Raw genomic sequence first — 22,150 nt, 5'->3', positions numbered from 1 at the left:
TTCTTGAGAGTGTAGGCCCAAATAGAGGGAAGCGTAGCGGGGAAAGAAAGGACTAGTAGGAAAGAGGGGAGTCATGGTGGGGTGGGAATGGAGGACCAGCATGGCAGCGTTGGCTGTCCTCCTTTTGCTCCAGGACATGTCCTACATTCCATCCTTCTGTCCAGGAGGAGTTCCCAAATGTCATCCATTTGGAGCATGGTCAAGAAGCATTTGCATTTGCATTTAGATTAGCTTTTTTATTTGGTCACGTCCTCCATTTTTTTCCTTGAAGGTCCTACATTTTCGTGGTGCCTTGCCCTCCTTTGTGGTTATGACACATCTGGTCACCTTGCCTACATTTCAGCCTTCTGTCCAAAAGGAGTTCCCCAATGTCCTCCATTTTGGGCAGGACTAAGAAGTCCTAGATCTTCCTTGAAGGTCCTACATTTTGTGGTGGCCAGATGTCCTCACCACAAAGGAGGACAAGGCACAGCAACATGTAGGCCATTCAAGAAAACTAAAAACATACCTATAAATGTAAATCCACGCTTCTTAGCCATGCTCAAAATAGAGGCTATGTTGAAATTCCTCCTGGACAGAAAGCTTAAATGTAGGACATGTCCTGGAAAAGGAGGACATCTGGTCACCCTGTGGTTAGCTCATTATGGCTCTGCATTTTTTTATACAGAAGTTAACACATCAGTGGGGCTCAGTTTCCAAACACACTGGTGTGAGATGGTTTGCTCATGCTGGCTTCATCAGGGTGACCAGATGTGTCCTAACCATAAAGGAGGACAAGGCACTGCAAAATGTAGGCTATTCAAGAAAAATGTAGGACATGACCAACTAAAAGCTGAAAACATTCACAGAAATATAGATTCATGTTTCTTGGTCATGCCCAAAATGGAGGACATTTTGGAATTCCTCCTGGACAGAAGGCTGAAATGTAGTAGGACACGTCCTGGAAAAAGAGGACGTCTGGTCACCCTGGGCTCCATGCATTTTTTATCCAGAAGTCTGTTATCACATCAGTAGGGCTCAGTTCAAAGTAAACACACTTCAGGGTGTAGCCTCAGCCACAGAGGCTCTGGTGCCTTGCTGCAGTGATTCCCAAACTTTGATTCTCCAGGTATTTTGGCCTTCAACAACCAGAAGCCCCAGCCAGTCTGCCCAATGATCAGGAATTCTGGGAGCTGAAGTCCAAAACACCAGGAGAACTACAATTTGAGAACCACTGGTGGTGGGTCACCCATATTTCGGAAGGTGATGTGAGGTTAATTGGTGTGTCTTTGAGTTGTATGTTGATATATGGCAACCCCATGGGTTTTCTTGGGAGGGAATCCTCAGAGGTGGTTTTGCCGGTTCCTTCCTCTACGATGCCTAATATTGACTGGTGGTATCCCATCCAAGTACTAAATAGGGATGACCTTGCTTAGCTTCCATGATCAGATGGGATTGTATAGAAAACCAAATATTGCTGCACTCTCAAAATTATACTGTATTTTTAGAACAATTAAAATCCTAGCCTTCTATCAGTCACCTCAACATGCATATGTTCCCTCTGCACTTTGCATTTTATTCCCACACAACCCTTGCATGGTTAACCTAATGCCATCCATTTACTTTGTGGGCTATGTCAGTGGTTGAAGGTAGGTTTCACCTATCATAAACCCCAGCACAGGAATCACCAAAGAAAAGAAAAAAGTAATTGGCTACTGTTAAAGAGACTGAGAAGATTAATACAGTGAGCCTTCCACATTCTCTGGGGTTAGGGGCACAGGGCCCCCATGAAAGTGGGGAAACCACAAATAAAAAAACACTGTTCTTTTTACCTGAGAAAATTCTTCTCTAGGAATCGCTAGGTCCTCCAGGGTGACTCTATGGTCAAGATCTGCCAGATGTTGACCATGAAATTGCACTGGAAGACCTACAAATGCCTAGAGAAGTGTTCTCTCTAGCAATGTCTAGGTTCTCCAGCATGACATTTAGCAGAAGGTGACAACAGAGTCATGCCGGAGGACAATTCCTAGTGAGACCATATCCAATCCATGAATAATCAAAGCCACAAATGTGGAGGCCAATTTCTGCACATGCTAATGACTCCCCCACTCCCCTTTCAAATATGAGTATGAGAAGGGTGAAAAAATTAAAATGCTGACCAAGTAACACCCCAACCCCTCTGTGCTGAGAATAAAATTTAAAGTGATATTTCTAGAACCTGGAATTTGATCTGTTTCTCATTAATAACACCATATACTGGTTCTGGTGAGATCTATACTGTGCAGAACATTTAATACCATTGTGAGATGGCACAGAATGTGGTGATGTCAATGATGGTGTGGTCCTGGCATGGGCACCTTTTACAGACCTATGCAAAAGGTTCCTGTTGCTGTATGGGCACAGTGACTATACAAGGCCACAGATAAGTTGCTGTAAGTTGGATATAAACAAAACAAACCATTAAAATGTATGAAATTTTCAAAGGCAAACGAACAGAATTAATACATAAAATTAAACAGATAAACTGTAACAATTGTACAGGGTGAATGTAGAACAACAAATGCTTAATTATAAATATTTAAATAAAACTATATCCAGTCAAAAAATATCTACTTGAGGGTCACATTTTCCAAACGTTTTAATCCTGTAATAATATGGACATAGCTTGCATAGAATTGGTTGTCAATTAACTGGCGGGCTTATGCATTAATTTGAAAATGTATTTTACATTTTTTTTGTACTAGAACTCAATTTAAAACTTTTTTATCTACTTATATGCCACCTTTTTCCTATCATGAGATCTAGCTTATTTATTTGTGATGTGTCTTTTTTATATTTTGATGTGTGTCACCTTCCTTTTAAAGAATATGTCTTAAAAGGTGGATTTACAAAAATCCTGACATAAACAATTACTTGAGATTTGTACAGGATCCATTCAGTGACGCAGCTTTTGCTTCTATTAAGCTCCCAGGTTTAGTTCCTAGGCTCTTGTTAAAAGGATTTTCAAGAATTAGAACCTGTCTGTAGTCACAGAGCAATGCTGCTAATGAGAGTAGAAGATTCAAAGGCTGAGATCCAATATAAATCAGCTTCATGTAGAATATACAGTAAATTAAAAGAGTACAATCTTCCACCATCTCTCAGGGTGAACAAATAAGCATTGATTAGTTGTGGCACATTGAATGTCAAAATGCAATTTAACTGAACAACTGGAAATCAACATTAGAAACATCAATATTAGAAGTGAGTTTCCAGGATTTACCAGACAGCCCAGATTAATAATTGGGGAAAAACTCCTGGTAGGAGAGAAGAGGGTAAATTTTCCATCAGTTGAAGTCTTCCAACCAAAAAAAAGGGATTATTTGGTTGAATGCAATGTGATAGCATACATATCCTCTTGAGCATTTAAGGGAGAGCAGACTTGATGTTATAACTGATCCTTTCACTTCTCTTGATTAAATGGGTATGTCAGGCCCTATCCCATTTGAACCTTATTTAATCACTGAATTTTGTCCCTTTCATTGCAGCCCTCTGGAAAGCGCCCTAGCATTGCTTAGAATAAGGGACAATGAAAAACCTTAAAGAATTTGACTTAGATTAATGAGCCTGTTCTGTTTAGTAAAGCCACACTCCTGAGCTCTCTGTGCCAAATTTTAAAATTTATTGTTCCTGATTCAGCGGTGAACAGCTTTGCAGTACAAAGACAATTCTGCTCTGCTCTCTTGCTGCCTCTTCCCACAAGATTATTGTCATCTCGCTGATTATTTGACTGAGGAAGTGTTCATTTCTGATACTTCAGAGTACAGAAAAACACTCAGTAGCATTTTCTCTGTGTTGATTATTTTTTATTTTTTCCTTTCTGGTTCCAGAAAGAGCTGGTTGCCTATGGCTGCTTTCTCTGATTTACTGTGACTGCCTCCTTTTTCAGTGAACTCATATATATCCTTACTTCCCCTCACAGTGACCACCCCCAAACCTCAGAGGAAGCACCAGGACCAGCCCACTAGCTGGTCATGTGATTAATTCCAGCAACTTCTTTTGGTCCAAGCTGAAGTTACAACCAAAGAAATGGGGCTGAAGCTGTATATTCTGGTGTTGTTGTTGAGGGATCTACAGTTCCAGGTAAGGAAGAGGAAGGAGAGTGGGAGGGCACTCTCTGCTGAGAAAGTTAGGGATTCTCTTACTTTTGATGGCCTTCCCCTCTTCTCGTCCACTCTGTTTACAGTTAAACCTAAACCAAACTTTTTGTTGGCTCCTTCTACCACTCCCCCTTCTTTCACTTGTGTAATTCTGCCTGTTGTCATTGGGATTACTGTCCTGTCACAGAACTGGGTTCCTAAATGGTGTAATTATATGAAAGTTCCCCAGGATGGAGTTTATTCATACTGCTTATTGAAATTTCTGGCAGCTTCTAAAATAGTAGAGAGCCAGTGTGATGGTTTCAGTATAGAGCTACAACCCTGGAGACCAGGGTTCGAGTCCCCACACATCCATGGAAACCTACTAGGGGACCTTAGGCAAATCACACACAGCCTCGGAGGGAAGCAAAGGCGACCCATCCACCCATCCCGCTAAAACAAATCTTGACAAGAAAACTCTGTGATCAAGTTGCCATAAGTTGGAAACTATTTGAAGGCACACAACATCAAACTAAAGTAGCAGTTGTTCTTTCATCCTAAAAGCAGAATAGCCATGTGTTCAGATGTTAAGGGTACTAATAGATTAGGCAGCAATAAAGAGCATCTATAACATAAACAGTTTTGGGACAGGATGAGAAAATTGTGTGTGTACACATATGAACATATGTAAATTTTGATAGAGGGTAAAAACACAGCACTGGGGCCAGAAATGTGGGTGCCCTCAGAATATGCTTCAACAAATGAATCCTAGATGAATAATTCAGGAATATATAGAACATGTCTTGGATAATAATAATATAATATTAAATTTTATTTATATACCACCTTTTAAAAAGTTCAAAACAGATCTTTGTGGGGGTGCAATTACACTTGAACCCAAGGAACAAATACTGGCTGGAATGTTAGATTTAGACTTGCAGGGTTTGGAGAGGGACAGGAGAACATGAGTATGTGCATACACTTTTAAGATTTGTTACATAACACATACATGTTTTCTGGGTTGCACTTGGTGAATTCATGTTTTCGGTACAAAAATATTGGCACATTGTATTATATATGTGCTAGATGTGCCATGAATCCTGAAGGCTCTGGGCAAAGCCGCCTCATTACAGAGACACCTCTGTGAAAAATCAAATATTAACCTTGCTATCCAGATTCTGTGAAAGGTGACATCCATAACTATCTCCTATCACATATCACAGTAGGGCAGGAGATGACTCTGCCTATCTAGTCCTCCCAGCTAGAGATGTGGCAATGTTGCATTTCTGCATAAAAATAACCATGTTGTCTTTTTCCACTCTCATCCTGGATGCCAGGCCACATCAGCAAGCCATTCTTTCAGCATTGATTACACAGATAACAGCTTCCTCAAGGATGGTGTTAAATTTCGCTATATCTCAGGCAGTATCCATTACTTCCGTATCCCACCTGCCTATTGGAAGGATCGGCTTCTCAAGATGTACATGAGTGGTCTCAATGCTGTGCAGATGTAAGTAATTAGAAGTGTAAGTGAGGCTGTGTTGGGACATTAGAGGCTGTCCATATGTGCTCCAGACTTCTACTGTTGGGCTCACACATTAAACTAGCCAGGCTTTTCAGCCCAGCTGCTCATGATGAGCAAGAATGGTTCTCTGGCTAAAGTAATGGAAGCCTTTGTCTGTATCACATGTCCTCACCAAGATGTAGAGCACCCTGGAACAGCTAATCAAATTGAACAGGATACAGGACCTACATAGGTCTGGCCACTACCAAAAAACATTCTGCTTTTTACTGTCTCCCTTTCATTGATGACTGGAAAAATTTCTGGTTTTGACCCACATGTAAAAGCTGGGGAGACAAATATATTGTTTCTGTACCACGCTGCCCCAATTATATCTGGATGTTTTGACATATTGGTCTGAGAATGAGGAATGAGAGTATGTAGACAAACCACAAAGACATCATACAGATTGTGTTAAGGAATGGACCACAGATAAAACAGACTGCTGCCTTGTGTATCCACACAAACCTCTCAAAGAGTATTCTCTGTTATTTATTTATTTTTTATTTATTGCATTTATATGCCACCTTTTCCCAGTAGATAAGACCCCCACATTCTGTAGTTTGGGTTATGCTCCTCCCACTCACTCCAATAGGCAGGAAGTAAAAGAGAGAGACCTGGTGACCCCACATGGGTGCAGCAAACCCTAGAAGACCAGTCTTGTCCTGCCTATCACTCCAGTAGGATGTGTTTGCTGTTGCTCTGCAACTTCTTCACTACAGCCACTCTAGTCCTTTTCTTCTCTTCGTTTCTCTTTTTGCCTTGGAAGCAGGAAGAAAGATTTAATATGCCAAGGGCTCCCAGGATTGCAGAAAGGTCTTGGCTTTGCCTATGACTCTCCCTCTCCTCCAAAGCTGCCCCCTTTTGTGGTGGGAGCACAGGAGATTTCTGCAAACAGCTTTGCACCACATGGGAGCCGTGGGAACAGATGGTGAGGGGTATCCCCTCAATGTCTCTGTTTCTCCACATCACCTCTGCCCAGCCCGTTTAGGGCCAGGGATCATTGAGGAAACTGGCCAGAAGTTATGGAAACTTCCCTTCTCATTATCTCTGCCCAGCCCATTTAGGGCCAGGGTTCAGAGGACAGGCCAGCCAAAATGCCATGGCAAAGAGTTTTCTCTACAGCACCTCTGCCCAGCCTGAAACAGGGCCAAGGGCAGAGAGGCAAACCAGCAAGAAAACACAGGAGAAGGGGTGAATACCAGGGCCCCTCTCGCACTAGCCACCAATGAATCTTTGCCAGATCTAATGCCCTCATTCAGGGCAGGCATTGTTAGGAGGCCTCTGCCATTGCAGGCACTATGCTTAGCATAAGGTTTGGGACTCTGCCAGGAGGTCAGATGGGGGGATAAGCTCTTAGTCTCCCCCTTTCTTCCCATCTCTGGCCCCAATGGCATCCAGGATCCCAACAGGTGTGGGAGATCCTGTTGCAGCCTGAAAAACACATGGTGGTGTCGCCAGGGCTCCTGCACATTCCCTTTGAATTCTTATAATGAGATGGTGTGTAAGGAGGTAGAGGACTCCTCTTCTATATAGTACAGCTGCATGGCTGTAAAAGAAGCTAGACTTGGCTCAGCAGGAGCTGAAGCTTCCAACTCTAAAATGGTGTTGTTGTTTTTTTGGCTGCCACAGAGCATCCCACAAAAAAGCACAAAATGGTTTCATGCCCTCACTAGAGGGAGCATGGCCTCTGCCACCCACTTCTAAACAGAGGCTGGAGGGCCATCTGTTGGATATGCTTGATTGAGAGTTCCTGCATGGCATAATGGGGTTTGACTGGATGGCCCTTGGGGTCTCTTCCAACTCTAAAATTCTAGGATTCTAGGATTTTCTGAGAGAGCACATGGATACAAATTCTCCTGCATTCCCTCCTCAAAAATAAGGGGGGGGGGGGGAAACACTTGTAGAAAGGATGGGAAGAGACCTCCCTTCATCCCCAATTGTGTCAGTCTGCCCAAACTGTGGCACTCTTGAGGAGAGTAGTTGGGGCCCTTGGCCTCTCCTTTCCATCAAAGATGATCCTTTCTCAGGATCCAGACATACCTCGGATAAATGGGGAGCCATGTCCCACAGCAGCCCCCTCTGTCCTTCCCATCTACCTATGCAAGTGGGAAGGGAGTTGAAGACCAAGCCAGCTTCTATAATGCAGCCAGGTTACTATAAAGCCTGTGTTAGATTGAAAGGGCTAAGCTTCTAAACCCCAGCTTGAAGTTGAGGCTGTTTCAAACATAATTAAAAAAAAAAGTCCTGTGAATATCAGGGCTACACTACAGGCCATATGCAGCTATCTACCCATGATTAGGAATTGTCTTCAGTCACTGCTAACTTAAGAGCAGTTTCCACACTGCCTGGAAGAAGCTGCTGCCCAGGCAGTCTCCCTTGATGGGGCAAATAAAGGAGGGGAGAGCCCCCAACAGGTCTGGGAGCTCAGATTTACAAGAGATACTGGTTAATTTTTTCTGGTGTTCATTTTATTGCTGTTAGCCCATGAGGTTTGAGTTGTGCTGTTTCTGCTCAACCCCCTCTCCTTTTTACCAGGGCAGAGGACATGCCTGGAAACAGATTCAACAAAGGAGGGGGCTAGCCATAAAAGCCACATGATGACTTTTCTTCTCTCCTCATGGGCCTCCATCCCTGCCTCCATTAGGGCCAGAGCCTCTTTGCCTTAGCTGGAACAGCCTAAGACATAAGATGAGCACATGGTTCTACCTCCCTTGTGCAAACTGGTGTCAGCCTTAGCACTTCTCAGTAAGAGCATAAGCTTTACAATACAGATTCATTTAATGTCTAGTAAACAGGGTGACTCAAGCAAGGAGAAAGATACTTCCTTCCTTTGGTCACTCAGCAGATCGCTAATGCTTACACGCATTGAGGATCTTGGAGAAAATCATCTCATATGGGGTGATAGATATATTGGATTCATGTGACCAACCAAACTCCACTTTTAGGGGCAAAAGGGTGTCCAAGTCCCTGTTATAAAACACAGGGAACCTCAGTCAACTAGCCTCAGGAGAGGTGGCTCCCCTCTCCTTCCCTTCTTTCATAGGAGAGATGTCCGTTAAAGGGGAAAAACAAAACAAAACAAAAATACAGTTTCTTCTATGAGATGGTTCTCACTAATACAGGGGGTTAAGAAAAATTCTTAATCAAAAACAGACAAACAGCCTCCTCTCCATCCCAGGAGAAACCCCCCCTTCCCCCATGAGTGTTTTAAAACAATAAAAACTGTTTTTTCTGCTAAGGGGTTGCTTCAAATCCCATACAGACATCCTATAGAGCCCTGAGGGGATCTGCCACAAAAGAAGAACACAATTACCTGTTGACTAGTCTAAATAGTTACATTTTAACTAAGAAAGCCAGCTGATGGGCTTGCCATACAACTGGTCCCTGGCTTGGTAGACCTATTGTGACAAGGTCTGTCACGCATATGCTAAATTGGGCTCAAGGCCATGAAGGTTCATGCTGCCAATCTCTTTCCTTTAATTGGTCTCAAGGTGATACAAGATGCCTTTGTATACTATTGTTATAAGGTTAGCCACTTTGTGGGTGGGTGTCTTTCCCAGACTAGGTTTTAATGGCAAAGTCTGGTTCACAGAAAACCACCTTCTTCTGAGGTTGGAAAAATGGACTTGCTTGGTTTTCTGCTAGCCTTGTTTTCTGCTAGCACACATGCTGAGATCTAATATACCATGTAGCATATAGGGAGTTACAGCCAGCCCTCTGTATACCCACAGCTTGTAAATATATGTCAGACACACACACACACACACACATATATATATCAAACCTTGATTTTACTATTTTATATAATGGACTCCATTTTACTGTGCCATTATATTTTACGGGACGTGAGCTTCCATGGATTTGGTATTCATGCTAGGTCCGATAACCAATCTCCAGTGGATACTGAGGGCCCACTGTATTATTTAAAATTGAAGTTTGTTTTTCTTTGCCAGATCTTTTTGTGGGGAAATTTCTCCCCTCGAAACTGGATAGCAGAGTATTATCCTAGCCAAGTCCTCTGTTACCATTTCATGACTCCATAATCAGCAGTTCATTCAGCCGGGAGACCCCTCAGCCTTCCTATAGACTGATGATAGTCTTCTACATAGAGTTGGATGATTTTTTAAAGTCTAGACAAGTTCTTCCTCAGATGAAATCAGACTTAATTCTGATAACAGGCCCTGATAACAAAGAGTGCATCCACACTTCTGCATGGATTCACCAATGTCTGCGAGATCAAGGTTAATCCAGTGTCTCTCTTGCCTAACCATGGAATTAGTTTTATTTTACACAGGTGCACAGATGCTCCAGTAAAGAACTGCACATTGTTCTGAAATATTAGTTGGTGGTCAGACATTAACATTCGTCTTTCAGAGTGGCAAGTCTTCATTGCTACAAGTTAAATCACCTTAATATCACCTTCATTGCTATAACCAGTTGACAAGGTGATCAGTGATAGAGTGTAAACTGGCATAGGTCCAGATTGGATCAGGTTCCATTCTGATTGATCACATAATCCACCATAATCCACATTTTAGACATATTAAAACCCTGGATGTTTAACTAGCAATCCTTCTTCTCCCCATTGGGTTCACTAGCTTGTTTTTCCCTAGACTGACTACTAAGTGGGAAATACGATTGGGCCATGGAACAAAGGGCACCCATGCCTGACATTCTTGCCAGTCTCAGGGTGAGCCTGATCCCTCTCCATCTCTCTATACCAATGCTAGTTGAAATGGCAGTCCCTTGCCAGACCTGCTACTCCTCTTAGACTCCCATAAAACAATATAAACAATTGCTATTTCCTCAGACCAGATAGCCTGGGAAACACTGTTCTATAACACATTAGTTAGCATGGAGGTCCTTCAGGACTCCCTGAAACCCTCAGTCTTCTCCTTATTGAAATTCTTCCAGGAGGACATGGGCTGGGGCCTTAGGCCACCACAGTCATAAACAGACTTCATTTATAACATCACTGTTGTGACACAGCCAAGGGGCCAGGATGGGATGGCATCCTATCTCCATGGTCAGAGACTCCTAAGGTGACTTGTTGCTTGCCTTGCCTACACAACACCATTTCTTTTCTGGGATTTATACATGGTCCTGAGGGTGCTGACTGTCTTAGTTCCTAAGGGAGATTTTCTCTAAACCATTTGCCTGGTTGGGGCCCCTCCTGATTCTGCCCCTTTGGCACATTGGGGGTCTGAGCCTGGGGTCCTGCTATCACACTACCAGCTCAATGTTTTTACAACTGACTCCATGACAATTCAGCCAGACCAAGACACCACCCTTAGGGTGAGCTCTAACCTCCTACCCCCCACCTTCTCCTTCATTCTCCCAGACATTGGAAAGAATTTAAAACATACACCATGCTGGAGACCAAGCCACCCATAGAAGAGAAACCGCTTTCGTTCCTCTGACACCCCACTTTGTTTCCTTTTAGCCCTGTTCTATGGGCAAGAAGGCATCAGTTTCCATGCATAGCAGGTGGGCCAGGCCCGGCATTACTAGCTGCCATAAATCCTTGAGAGATTATCACCAGAAACCAAGTCACCCATGCCAAAGACTACAGGTGCATGAGCACCTCTAACCATCATAGGTCCTATAGCAAAGACCAACAGGGTGGCCACTTACAAGCCACCATACACACTTGTTAGACATCACTAGCTTGACAGCTTGGCTTGGCTGAGGCTGCTGTTGACAGCAGGGTCTTGCAGCAGGTGCTCAAACCTATGTCACTGAAGGGCCAACACTGCCCACCCTGTTTAGATCGGCTTTGGTAAATCCCAAACTACCGGATGTGGGGGTCTTATCTACTGGGAAATAGGACCTTGGCTCTTACCTGTGATATGTCCATTTCCAGTAGATAAGAGCCCCACATCCTGGCCCACCCTCAGGGGTGTTGGCGTAGGGATGGTTCATATCCACATAGTTCTTCCCTATGGGGAGCCAGCCAGATTGCTCACTGACTGGCTCTGTCACCGTCCAATTCTATATAGTTTGATATGCAAATAAATTGTTTATATTTTTTCTGGAGCATTCGGCTGTTGTACGACTGACCTTCTAGGGTTAGCTCCACCCACATGGGGTCACCAGAAGGTGTCTCTCTTTACTTCCTGCCTATCTGGAATGAGTGGGAGGAGCATAACCCAAACTACAGGATGTGGGGCTCATATCTACTGGAAATGGACATATCACAGGTAAGAGCCAATGTCCCTTTTTTTCCTAGTGTGAGACCCAAGGTGGCTCACAAACAAAACAAAATTAGCTAAAAACAAAGGAATAAAATTATGTATTGTCACCATTTTTACAATAACACATTAAACAATCTAAAATAATGTATGTTGTCCCAGGCTTCTATTCCAGGCTGAAATGTGTACTTTCACTCCCTTAGCTATATACCCTGGAACTACCATGAGCCATTGCCTGGTGTCTACAATTTTTCTGGTGATAGAGACATAGAGGGATTCCTGGATCTGGTTGCCCATTTTGGCCTCTTAGTGATTTTGCGACCTGGCCCCTACATCTGTGCTGAATGGGAGATGGTAAGGGCTATACAAAAGATTCAAATGGGTTGTGACTCATGTTCAGCATCTAAATTATTCATCCCTCTCACAAATGGTTGTTCCTCTTTTGTAAATATGTTGTTGAACATTTCATCCTTTACTACACAGGGATTTTGTTAAACTTTCTTTGGTTGTCCTCCTCTCCTTCTCATCTCTTTTCCTCTTTGGGGTTTTTTAATTTTATACTCTCTTACTGTGTACAGTGTTTTACAACCACATAATCTTAATCCGACATAACAAAGCTAATTATACTACTTTGTTATTTTGGGTTGGGCAAATTCATTTCCAAAGTGGAATTGTCCAAAGCACTTAAAGCTGATCCATAGATCTGAACCTCACAAATGAATGGATTAAAATGAGGTATTATATCTTCAACATGGCCATATAAGGAAGATGCTGAAGTGTAACGGGGTGGAGCAAGAGGAGAGCTAAGATGTGCTCACTGATAGCTTTAAGGTACACTCAGAGGCATGGATTTCACGAACACTCCAATTAGACAGCTTATGGCAGCGGTTCACAACCCCTTGGGGGGGTTTCACAGAGGTCGCCTAAGATCATCGAAAAACATTAGCAAAATTACAAAAATTTTAAAATTTAATAAAACTTTTTTAAAAAGGAAAACTGTAGCAAAATTACAGTTATGAAGTAGCAATGAAAATAATTTTATGGTTGGGGGTCACCACAGGGACGTAGCCAGAATTTTGGGAAGGGGGGGATCCAGACTAAGTGCCACCATTATAATGGGGCTTGGGTGTGGCGGCGCAGCAGCGGGTGCCATTCATTGTATCTAATGGAAGGGGGGTTCAGACCCCACGAACCCCCCCCCCCCGGCTACATCCCTGGTCACCACAACATGAGGAACTGTATTAAAGGGTCGCGGCATTAGGAAGGTTGTGAACCACTGGCTTATGGGGAGGCATTATGTGCTGGCATTGAAGTTGTAAAGTCAATCTCCTCCTCTGGGTTCCCCCCCCCCCCCCCCCATTTTGTGTTAGTAAGTAGCAGATTGTGAAAGACCTGTTGTGAGAGGTGGAGAGTTGTTGGTCTTGCTTAGTCTTTCTTTAATTTCCTTTTGTTCTGTTGTTTGTTTTAGATAGCAAAACCTATTCTCCCTGGCCCCATTATCTCTAGTAGTTGTTTTTATTTTAGTGTTTGAAAACAGGCAGCTTGAGTCACTACAGAAAAGGCAAAGCATTGGCTGGAACAATTTTGAGGTAGGAGGGAGTCCCAGGATTATTGTACGATGTCATTGTGGATAGCAAATGGCCATGGGTAAACAACACAGCACCAGCAGCCTGCTAAACACCTTAAGAAACAGCATCAAGTGGTCCTCTTGAGACAGAGGTAGAAGAAAAGAAAGGCAGTAAGAACAGATTTATAGGACGGAAAAAAGGATGGTGGCAGCAGCAATTCTCAGTCTGTCTGTTCCTTGCTCCCCTGCAAAAGATTTAGACAGGCAACTCTGAAAGAGATGGGTAGAGTATGAAGTTACAAGACAGACATTTTTAATGCCAGCACAGATCACCACATGCCTCAAGGGGGTTCATGGAGATTAGATGCAGCATAAACAGATATATCATACTGATGCCCTAGAAGAGCAATACCAGAATAAAATGTGGAACAAATTGCCAAGACTGAACAGTACACAGCAGCTTTTATGAACAAGTTTTTTTTTTACATATCTGAAATCAGGGAGGTTTAATTCCATCTTTAGAGAGTCCCATGTATCAAATGTTATGCAGATGTATTCAAAGACATAGCTGTGTTAGTCTGTATCAGTATGCAAAGGGATCTTGTAGCATCTTTAAGAGAATTGAGAGAAATAAGTTTGTAGCCTGTTTTCTTAGACAGGGTCTACTTCATCAGGTATATGGTCATTCCATCTCTCTGAAAGGTGCCACAAGATCCTTTTGCATGTGTGCAAATGTATAAAAATATTTTTTAGCTATTTTTATTTTTCTAGTGGGAGAGGCCCCCAGTTTGGATTCCTAAATCTTGATTTAGATTCATGTTCTGGACTGATCCAGAGCAAATTGGGATGAGATCCAACTGAACAAGTCAGAGCTGTTGGGCTCTGACTCCTGAATCAGTCTCCAATCTGTTAGGCCTGTGCACAGAATTATTTTACATGTTCTTTGTGGATTCTGCCATTTGTTTCAATGCTTCAGGAATTACCCACATAATTTCAAACCTACTTTTGCCTTCAGACCAGTTCTACCATTTCTTATTCACTGCCATATATATACTCAGAATGCTATTTGCAAAATTGGTTTCTTAGTTGTTCTTCTTTCCTAGGGTGGCCTTCCATCCTGGCTATTGTCAAAGCCAAATATTGCCCTGCGAACATCTGATCCAGGTAAGATGGAACATCTCAGAGATGATTGGTCCCTTGGATCTCAATTCCAGCTTCCTAGACATTGGAGTGGGAAAACTGGCCCTTCAGAAATTTTGGAACTCCAGAACTCCCATCAGCTCCACCAGCATAATGGGGATGGCGTTAGTTGCACTCCCGCTCATAATCTTCATTCCTGTCCTGTGTGGTTGGTAGCTGTACAAACAGTTTTGCTTTGTTGATACCAAGCTTTTAAAAGGCTGCTCATCTGGACTTTCCTATTTTCACATCTTTTCTATAGACATAATGCTCTATGAGTATTGTATACTTGTCCAAAGTTCCTTTCAGATCTCTTCTCTGTACACTGTATCAGTCTCCAACTCTTGACTTACCATTTTTTTAAACTGCAGAGTAGCCCAAGTTTTTTGCTAAGTTACTTGGTTTCTGCTCTCAGATTTCCTGCAAGCTGTGGACAAATGGTTGAGTATACTGCTACCTAGGATCAAGCCCCATCTCTACATCCATGGAGGGAACATCATCAGTGTCCAGGTGCGTCCAGCATAGACTGATTTTACACATCATATTGTCCCTAGCTACGCCTCTAAAGCAGGGTAAGGCAGCCTATGGCCTCTAGATACTGTTCGGCTCTGACTGCATGATCCATGATTATTTGCTACACTGTCTGGGCCTGAAAGGAGTTGGAACTGTACACTATAGGGTGTTCCTGACATGAAGCTTGTACCAGGCCAAGCAGCGAACTAGAAAAGTGCTGGGTTACATAGGCATACAGTATCCAGCTGAGCAAAGCAGAGAGTGGCTGCCCTCTTGCATTTTCAGTACCAAGATCCCTATGTTGCCACCACCAAGACTTTATATGAATGGGATGACTCAACCAAGGTAGCATTTCATTGCCACTAGCTGAGCAGCTAGCATTTAAGTGATATAGTGTCTCGAGTGGCCTCTGCTTTCCCTAGAGTGGATGTAGTGGCAATACAGTGGTATGTGAAGTCGAAGGCTTTCACGGACGGCATCCATAGTTTTTTGTCGGTTTTTCAGGCTATGAGGCCGTGTTCTAGAAGAGTTTATTCCTGACGTTTCACCAGCAGTTGCTTCTAGAACACGGCCTCACAGCCCGGAAAACCACAAAAAACAATAAAGTGGTAGTTAAATTGACATGGGCTGGATTGTAAATGGTTCAATGGGTGCAATTGCTCCAGGCATCTCACTTCCTATGGGTCAAGTGCTGAAGGAAAAGGTTTAGTTTGTGTCTTCCCCAGTCACATCCTGAACCTCTCAATGTTTCTGTTACTATGAGGAGTCTGTGTGTTACTTGAGTAACTGAGTAAAGTGTATCGATCAGGATGTTGGTTTCATTGAGGTTGCAGGGCTAAAAATAGGTTCACATGTAAAGATTTTTGTGTTGCTACTCTATTTAATTTCTGTGTCATCACTCCTAGAATAACTGTCACATGTTTAACTGCTTCAATGCCCCAGTCACCTCATTTCTTGGAAATGGAAGTGGATAGCCATGCTTTATCTTTCTATCTTTGGTCATGGCAATACTATTACAAATGGCACAAGAACACTGATGAAGTGTAAATAAGGCCAGTGTGGGTGGGGGAGTGTGCTGAGGTTACCAGGTAGGAGTCACATGCTTAAATCATTGCTTCATATCTGCGACTCACTGTCAAACATAAGGGACAATGTTAAAACTAAAGTCCTTCAAACACATAAAGGACTTGGGTGTTTGCTTCCTTCACAAAAAGTGGAATTGCACATATTTGGGTGTCCAGCCTATGGTGTAGAAAGGGTTGGGCATCACAACTTCTTATTGTTGTGTGCCTTATTGTTGTGTGCCTTCAAGTCGTTTCCAGCTTATGGTGACCCTAAGGCAAACCTATCATGGGGGTTTGTCTTTGCCTTCCTTTGAGGCTGAGAATGTGACTTGTCTAGTCGCAGTCATCAGTGGGTTTCCATGGCCAGGTGGAGATTTGACTCCTGGTTTCCAAACTCATAGGTCAACTCTCAAACCACTACACCATGCCGGCTCTTAGCGCATAACAAATTAACTCTGTAGAAAGTCTTATAAAAAAATCCTTCAGTAGGATGTGGGTGAGGGTTCTGAGTCACCACTTTTTAATTCTTTCTGTTCTCCAGGCAGGTGGAGAATGAATATGGGAGCTACTATGCCTGTGACTATGACTATCTGCGCCACCTTGTGGGTGTCTTTCGGGCCCACTTGGGTGACAAAGTTCTGCTCTTCACCACTGATGGCACCAAAGAATCTGAGCTCCAATGTGGGACTCTGCAAGGGCTCTATGCTACTGTGGACTTTGGATTAGGTAGTTTAAGGTTGGGTGAGCTCTGATGGAGTTGACAGGAGCCAGGAAGGAATCTTATTTTGATTTCTGCCCTTTTCTGTTTTTTAACAGATGAAAATGTGACGGAGGCATTTGAGAAGCAGCGAATATATGAGCCAAGAGGACCATTGGTGAGTGGTTACTTAACTGGTACCAAGGCCACAAGCTTGCAAAGAGCTTGTTTCATCTTCCTGAATGATGCTAGACATCCAAGGGTCATCTAGGGCAACCTTGCCTTTTGGTAGCTAGTTCTGAGGTCTTTATACACAGTAGCCAGTGTGCAGACTGCTCTGGCCATTATAGGTGTGAGTTTTTCATTATGTGGAAGGAGATTCCTGGACAGGGATGAGGGCAAAATTGATTCACTCAACCTCCAGATGTTTCACTGGAAATAGTGAATAAGACAGTTTTACTACTGCTCAATAAAGGTCCAAATTCTCCCTTCCTCCTAGGTGAATTCTGAATACTACACAGGTTGGCTGGATTATTGGGGTGAGCCACATGCCACAAGAAGTGCTGAGGCGGTGGCTCATGGCCTAGAGAAGATGCTAGAACTGGGAGCCAACGTCAACATGTAACCGTGAGACCATAGGGGAGTGGGGGCTGTGGGATATAAGTAATAAATCAGATGACTGAAACAAGCAGGGGTTACACTGAAGATGAATGTATGTGCTTCCTTGCCTCAGCGTGTTTGCTACAATTCTCAAATTGACCTTAGGGATTGTATGCTTATAACAAGACAGCTCATACTATCTTTATTTGTTTGAATAGCTGATAGAATTTTTATGCAGAATGAATACAAAGGCACATACTGTAGCTTCAAATATTACCCTGCGTCAGAGATCAGTCCATGCCCATTGTTACACACCAGTTCCTTAACAGTTTATTTTTCTTGTTCTCCTGCTTTGTTATTTTGATGTTGGGGACTCTTACTGTGATATTTAACCTTCTTGCAGGTATATGTTCCAGGGTGGTACCAGCTTCGGTTACTGGAGTGGTGAGTTTTGGCTCATTTGGGCTCATGCCTTTGCTGAGACAAGGGAGGCTTCACTTTTGTTGAGAGAATTGCACCTAGATTTATGGGGTGGCAAGAGGTCCAAGAGATTGTCTTGTTTTCACTTCCTTTTCTGTGCAGGTGCTGATTACAATAATGGCATTTACAATCCCATCACTACTAGTTATGATTATGATGCACCTCTCTCAGAAGCTGGAGACCCTACTGACAAACTGTATGCTATTCGGACTGTCATTAGCAAGGTAGAAATCCATTAGGTGGAATATAGTGCAAAAACTTATACAGATTGGAACTAATTATTTTATCACTGAACCTGTAGTAATATTAAAGTGTGTATGGTCAGGATATAGCTTAAGAGTTGAGATCTACACTGAGTTCAGTTCCCTAACTTACTGTTTATAAAGATCAGGACCTACAGCTTAGTTCTGTTTAGTTCTTGAGAATGGAACAATAGAACATACAGTAGTTCAGGACATGTACTCATGCTGTCACCTGGCCTCATCATGAAACCAAATTAAGTCAACAGCTTCCGGTAGTTAATTGGGGAGCACAGTGTAAGACTAGTTGTGGGGTCATAACCAATCCACTTTGTAACAGCTTTCCCCTTCTATAGCCTGCCTACTGCTTCTTCTATTTAAAATTGTGCACACATTGTATAGTCTCCTCTTGCTGGCTTGAAGAATGCTTTGTGAGGGTATAGTAGAAGGGCATATATATGTTTAATTTACTGGAGTTTATTATCAATTGCACTCTGGACTTATATTGTTTGGATACCGGTCATTTTACTCTCTAAGTCAGAACAATACAAAGTGCACCACTTTTTATTTGTTTACTGTACCAAGAGGTGGGTTAGATCAAGGTGTTTACTGGTTTACTGCTCCTCCATTTCAGGTACACTCATCACCTACAATGGGCAATCTGTCCTCTTAACATCTGTTTTGTTTTTTGTTTTTAAAAAACAATCAGTTTCAGGTGTTGCCTGCAGGACCAATGCCACCCCCTACACCAAAGATTGCATATGGCTATGTATCCCTACCACAGGTGAGTCACAGATGGAAACCATTTCCTCATACGTTAATGTCTTTGGCTCATGAAGAGGTTTCTTGCTCTGCCTCCTTCCTCCTGTTGAGTCCTTCAGAAAGGGAATGGTTCTGCTTTGTGATGACATTAATCTGTTTGGAGGTTTGGGAGCTCAGTTTCCCATTTTAGTCTAATTTTAAGAAAATATTTTATAACTGAGACTTGTGTCTTGATTGTATGCTTAATTTCAGATACTATATTTTATAATGTAAGCCACTTTAGAAAATGTATTTAGAAGACAGGATGTGCAATAACTATCTTTTCTTTCTGTAGCGTGTGGCCCTGCTGGATGTTCTAGGCCTTCTTTCACCTTCCCTGCCATTCTTTTCCTCCTTCCCACTCACCTTTGAGTCCCTCAAACAGGTAAGATGTGTCAGCAAAGGTCTGTAACTATTTCCACTAGAAATGCTGAGAAAACCCAGTGGAAATTGAATTTTTCTGTTGTTGCTAGGATTTCCTTTGAATAAATGGTTTCTATTCTGTATTCCAGCCCAATGGCTTCATGCTCTACCGCACACTTCTCCCACATGACATCCAGGAGCCAGTCTTGCTCAGTGCCTCTGAGAATGGAATCCATGATCTTGCCTACATTCTGCTCAATGGAGTAAGGTGGAAAGTTGAGGCCCTCCTTGTGGACGGGAAGGCTGAGCCTTACTAGAGACTGCAACAATTCCCAGGCTTTTACTGGGATAGGCAAAGGCTGCGGGAAGACACAGTGTCTCTACTGGGGTTCCTAACTGAAATACCTGCTAATCCTTTCTCTCCTTCTCACATCAGGTGTATAAAGGGACACTAGAACGGAACAAAGTAAATGGAATGAATATATCTGGTGAGATAGGGGACACATTAGATGTGCTGGTGGAGAGCATGGGCCATATCAACTTTGGAGCCAATGAGAGTGACTTTAAGGTATATCTGAACTGCCTTACAGTTATTGATGTTAAGAATGGGTGTGAAGGCTAATGTTTCCACTATTGTATGTTGGTTTGGGAATTACTTGTAAAGAGCTTAGGTTTAGTATCAGAATTGAAAATCAGACAGCAAGAGATACCAGCTAAGAATTATTTACTTTCTGGCTAGAAAAAGTAGACTAAAATACAGTAAAATTGAAAGTTCTTCTCTGACCTTTGGGATTTGTGCTATCTTAAGAAAATGAGTTGAGCTGGGAAATGTTGGTTTCGGATACTGCCTTAGTCACTGCTAATTCCAATGCAGCCTAATGTGGAATGTAATACAGGCAGCCCTCCACATTTGTGGGGGTTGGGGCACAGGATCCCTGTGAAAGCAAATATTTTTGGTCTTCCCTCCCATGGCACACTCCTCGGTGGGACCCTTCAGGGGCAGTGAGGAGAGGTATGTGTAGCTCTGTCTCCCTCCTTTCTAGCTCAGAAAGGATCACTTCAGCATTATCCTGGCACTTAAAGCAGGGGAATCTAGAAAAATTGTGCTCTTGCTACTGCTATACACAGCACCACTCTCCCTAAAGATGCAGAATTATTTCCTTTTTAAGAAGAGAAATCAGGTTAGACCCTTGCAATGATTTTTCAAAAGCAAATAGGAAGAGGCTGGATATGTATAGATAGTGACTGGTTGCAGTACAATTATAGGCTTAAATTATGTTAACTGTAACAGAACTATAGTTCCCTCACTCCTGGTTGCACCCGACTGATCTCTTCTACCTCACCTCCCTGGCCAGGGTCTGATCCAGAATCTCACCCTGGGTTCCACCACACTCACTGACTGGCTCATCTACCCACTGGACATTGATACAGCTGTGGCTCATGCATGGCCCCCAACTGCCCCAGCAAGCAATGGGACTACAGGGCCTGCTTTCTACACTGGATTCTTCATAGCACCTGGTATCACTGAGGACTCCTTTGTGAAGTTCCCAGATTGGCACAAGGTACAGTCGGCCCTTCTTATACATGGATTTTTTATACACGGATTCAAGCATACACGGTTTGAAAATGTTCCAAAAAAGTATAAGTTTACCTTGATGTTCCATTTTTTATTAGGGACACCATTTTGCTATGTCATTATATTTAATGGGACTTGAGCATACATGGATTTTGTTATACATGGGGGATCTTGGAACCAAACCCCAGCATATAACAAGGGTCCACTGTACTGCAATTCTCAGATGAGCTAATCCATCAAACTGAACCTAATCTTCACCTGGTAGCCACACTACTTCCCCAGATTTTTTAGCATTTCCTTCCTCTGTAATTCTGAAAGGGTGTGGTGTGTGTGTGTGTGTCCCCGTTAGCCCAACCTGAATTGCAGCTCTTATACTACATTGACATTAGATAATAAATGGTAGGTGGCTGAAGAAGAAAGTTTGTAAGTAAATAGTTTTACCCTTTCCTTATCAACTGTATTATGACGACCAGAAATCAACAGTCATTTTGCTCTAAGAGTATGGACAGGAATGCAGTGCAAGAACATTTAACTCCCTAATAATTTTCAGTAGAAGCAGTGGAACTATTTCTGAGAGGATATACTTAACATTACACAAGAAAAGACATTTTGATGTTTTCTTTCCCCCCCCAAAAGATGTTCTTAACTCTGCAGATAAGTAATCTCTCCCTGTTCCATGGAGTCAGTAAACAGAAATATTGCCTTGTAAAGTCTCTACTGTTTGTTTGTTTTTCACCCAGGGCCAGATTTGGATTAATGGTTTTAACCTGGGTCGGTTCTGGCCAGCTCGTGGACCCCAGGAAACTCTCTTTGTGCCAGGTTCACTCCTCAGTGGTTCATCTGTCAACACTATTGTAGTTCTGGAACTCCAGAAAGCTCCAGAGAAGCCCAGAGTCCTCTTCCTTGACCGGCCTCTTCTCAATGGTACCCTTATTTCTACCCACAAAAACACAAATAAAAGCAATTTGCGTCTAGCTATATCACTGCTAAAATCTGCAGGTGTGACACCAGCAAAAAGAAAACAGAAAGCCTTACCTTGAAGCGGCCATGTTACAGGGGTCAAACTAATAAAGGGTACTCTTCAGATAAAGGATTTGTTTCTTTATGCTCAATAGTAATTTAAGACAGGAACCATTTGAGGCAACTATAGTTATGTGGAAGACAGACATAACTATTCACACCTGGTGCTATAAAGTACTTTTCAACACGAACAGAAGGT

The 22,150-nt window shown here is 42.7% G+C and overlaps 1 protein-coding gene across 7 annotated transcripts; it reads left to right on the top strand.

The window, feature by feature from the left end:
- The first annotated feature begins 35 nt into the window (after positions 1-35).
- On the top strand, positions 36-22,074 carry LOC149314065 (beta-galactosidase-1-like protein). 7 transcript variants are annotated; one of them, XM_089520451.1, is made up of 17 exons: positions 36-55; positions 3,941-4,101; positions 5,435-5,607; positions 12,056-12,206; positions 14,523-14,583; positions 15,014-15,108; positions 16,721-16,901; positions 16,992-17,050; positions 17,372-17,493; positions 17,876-17,916; positions 18,055-18,176; positions 18,901-18,975; positions 19,288-19,377; positions 19,505-19,618; positions 19,792-19,923; positions 20,711-20,917; positions 21,672-22,074. In XM_089520451.1, the coding sequence occupies exons 2-17, from the start codon at positions 4,048-4,050 to the stop codon at positions 21,969-21,971; spliced, it is 1,977 nt and encodes a 658-aa protein (XP_089376577.1). In that variant the 5' UTR covers positions 36-55; positions 3,941-4,047; the 3' UTR covers positions 21,972-22,074. The 7 variants fall into 7 exon arrangements, with proteins under 7 accessions (XP_089376577.1, XP_089376574.1, XP_089376573.1 ...); XM_089520448.1 differs by lacking the exon at positions 36-55 and adding an exon at positions 525-1,219; XM_089520447.1 differs by lacking the exon at positions 36-55 and adding an exon at positions 525-1,242.
- Positions 22,075-22,150: the final 76 nt, after the last annotated feature.

Source organism: Sceloporus occidentalis, unplaced genomic scaffold, assembly GCF_023333645.1.
Source record: "Sceloporus occidentalis isolate IW3139 unplaced genomic scaffold, rSceOcc1.0.p SCAF_4, whole genome shotgun sequence".
Taxonomy (NCBI): domain Eukaryota; kingdom Metazoa; phylum Chordata; class Lepidosauria; order Squamata; family Phrynosomatidae; genus Sceloporus; species Sceloporus occidentalis.
This window is presented reverse-complemented; position numbering and strand designations above follow the sequence as displayed.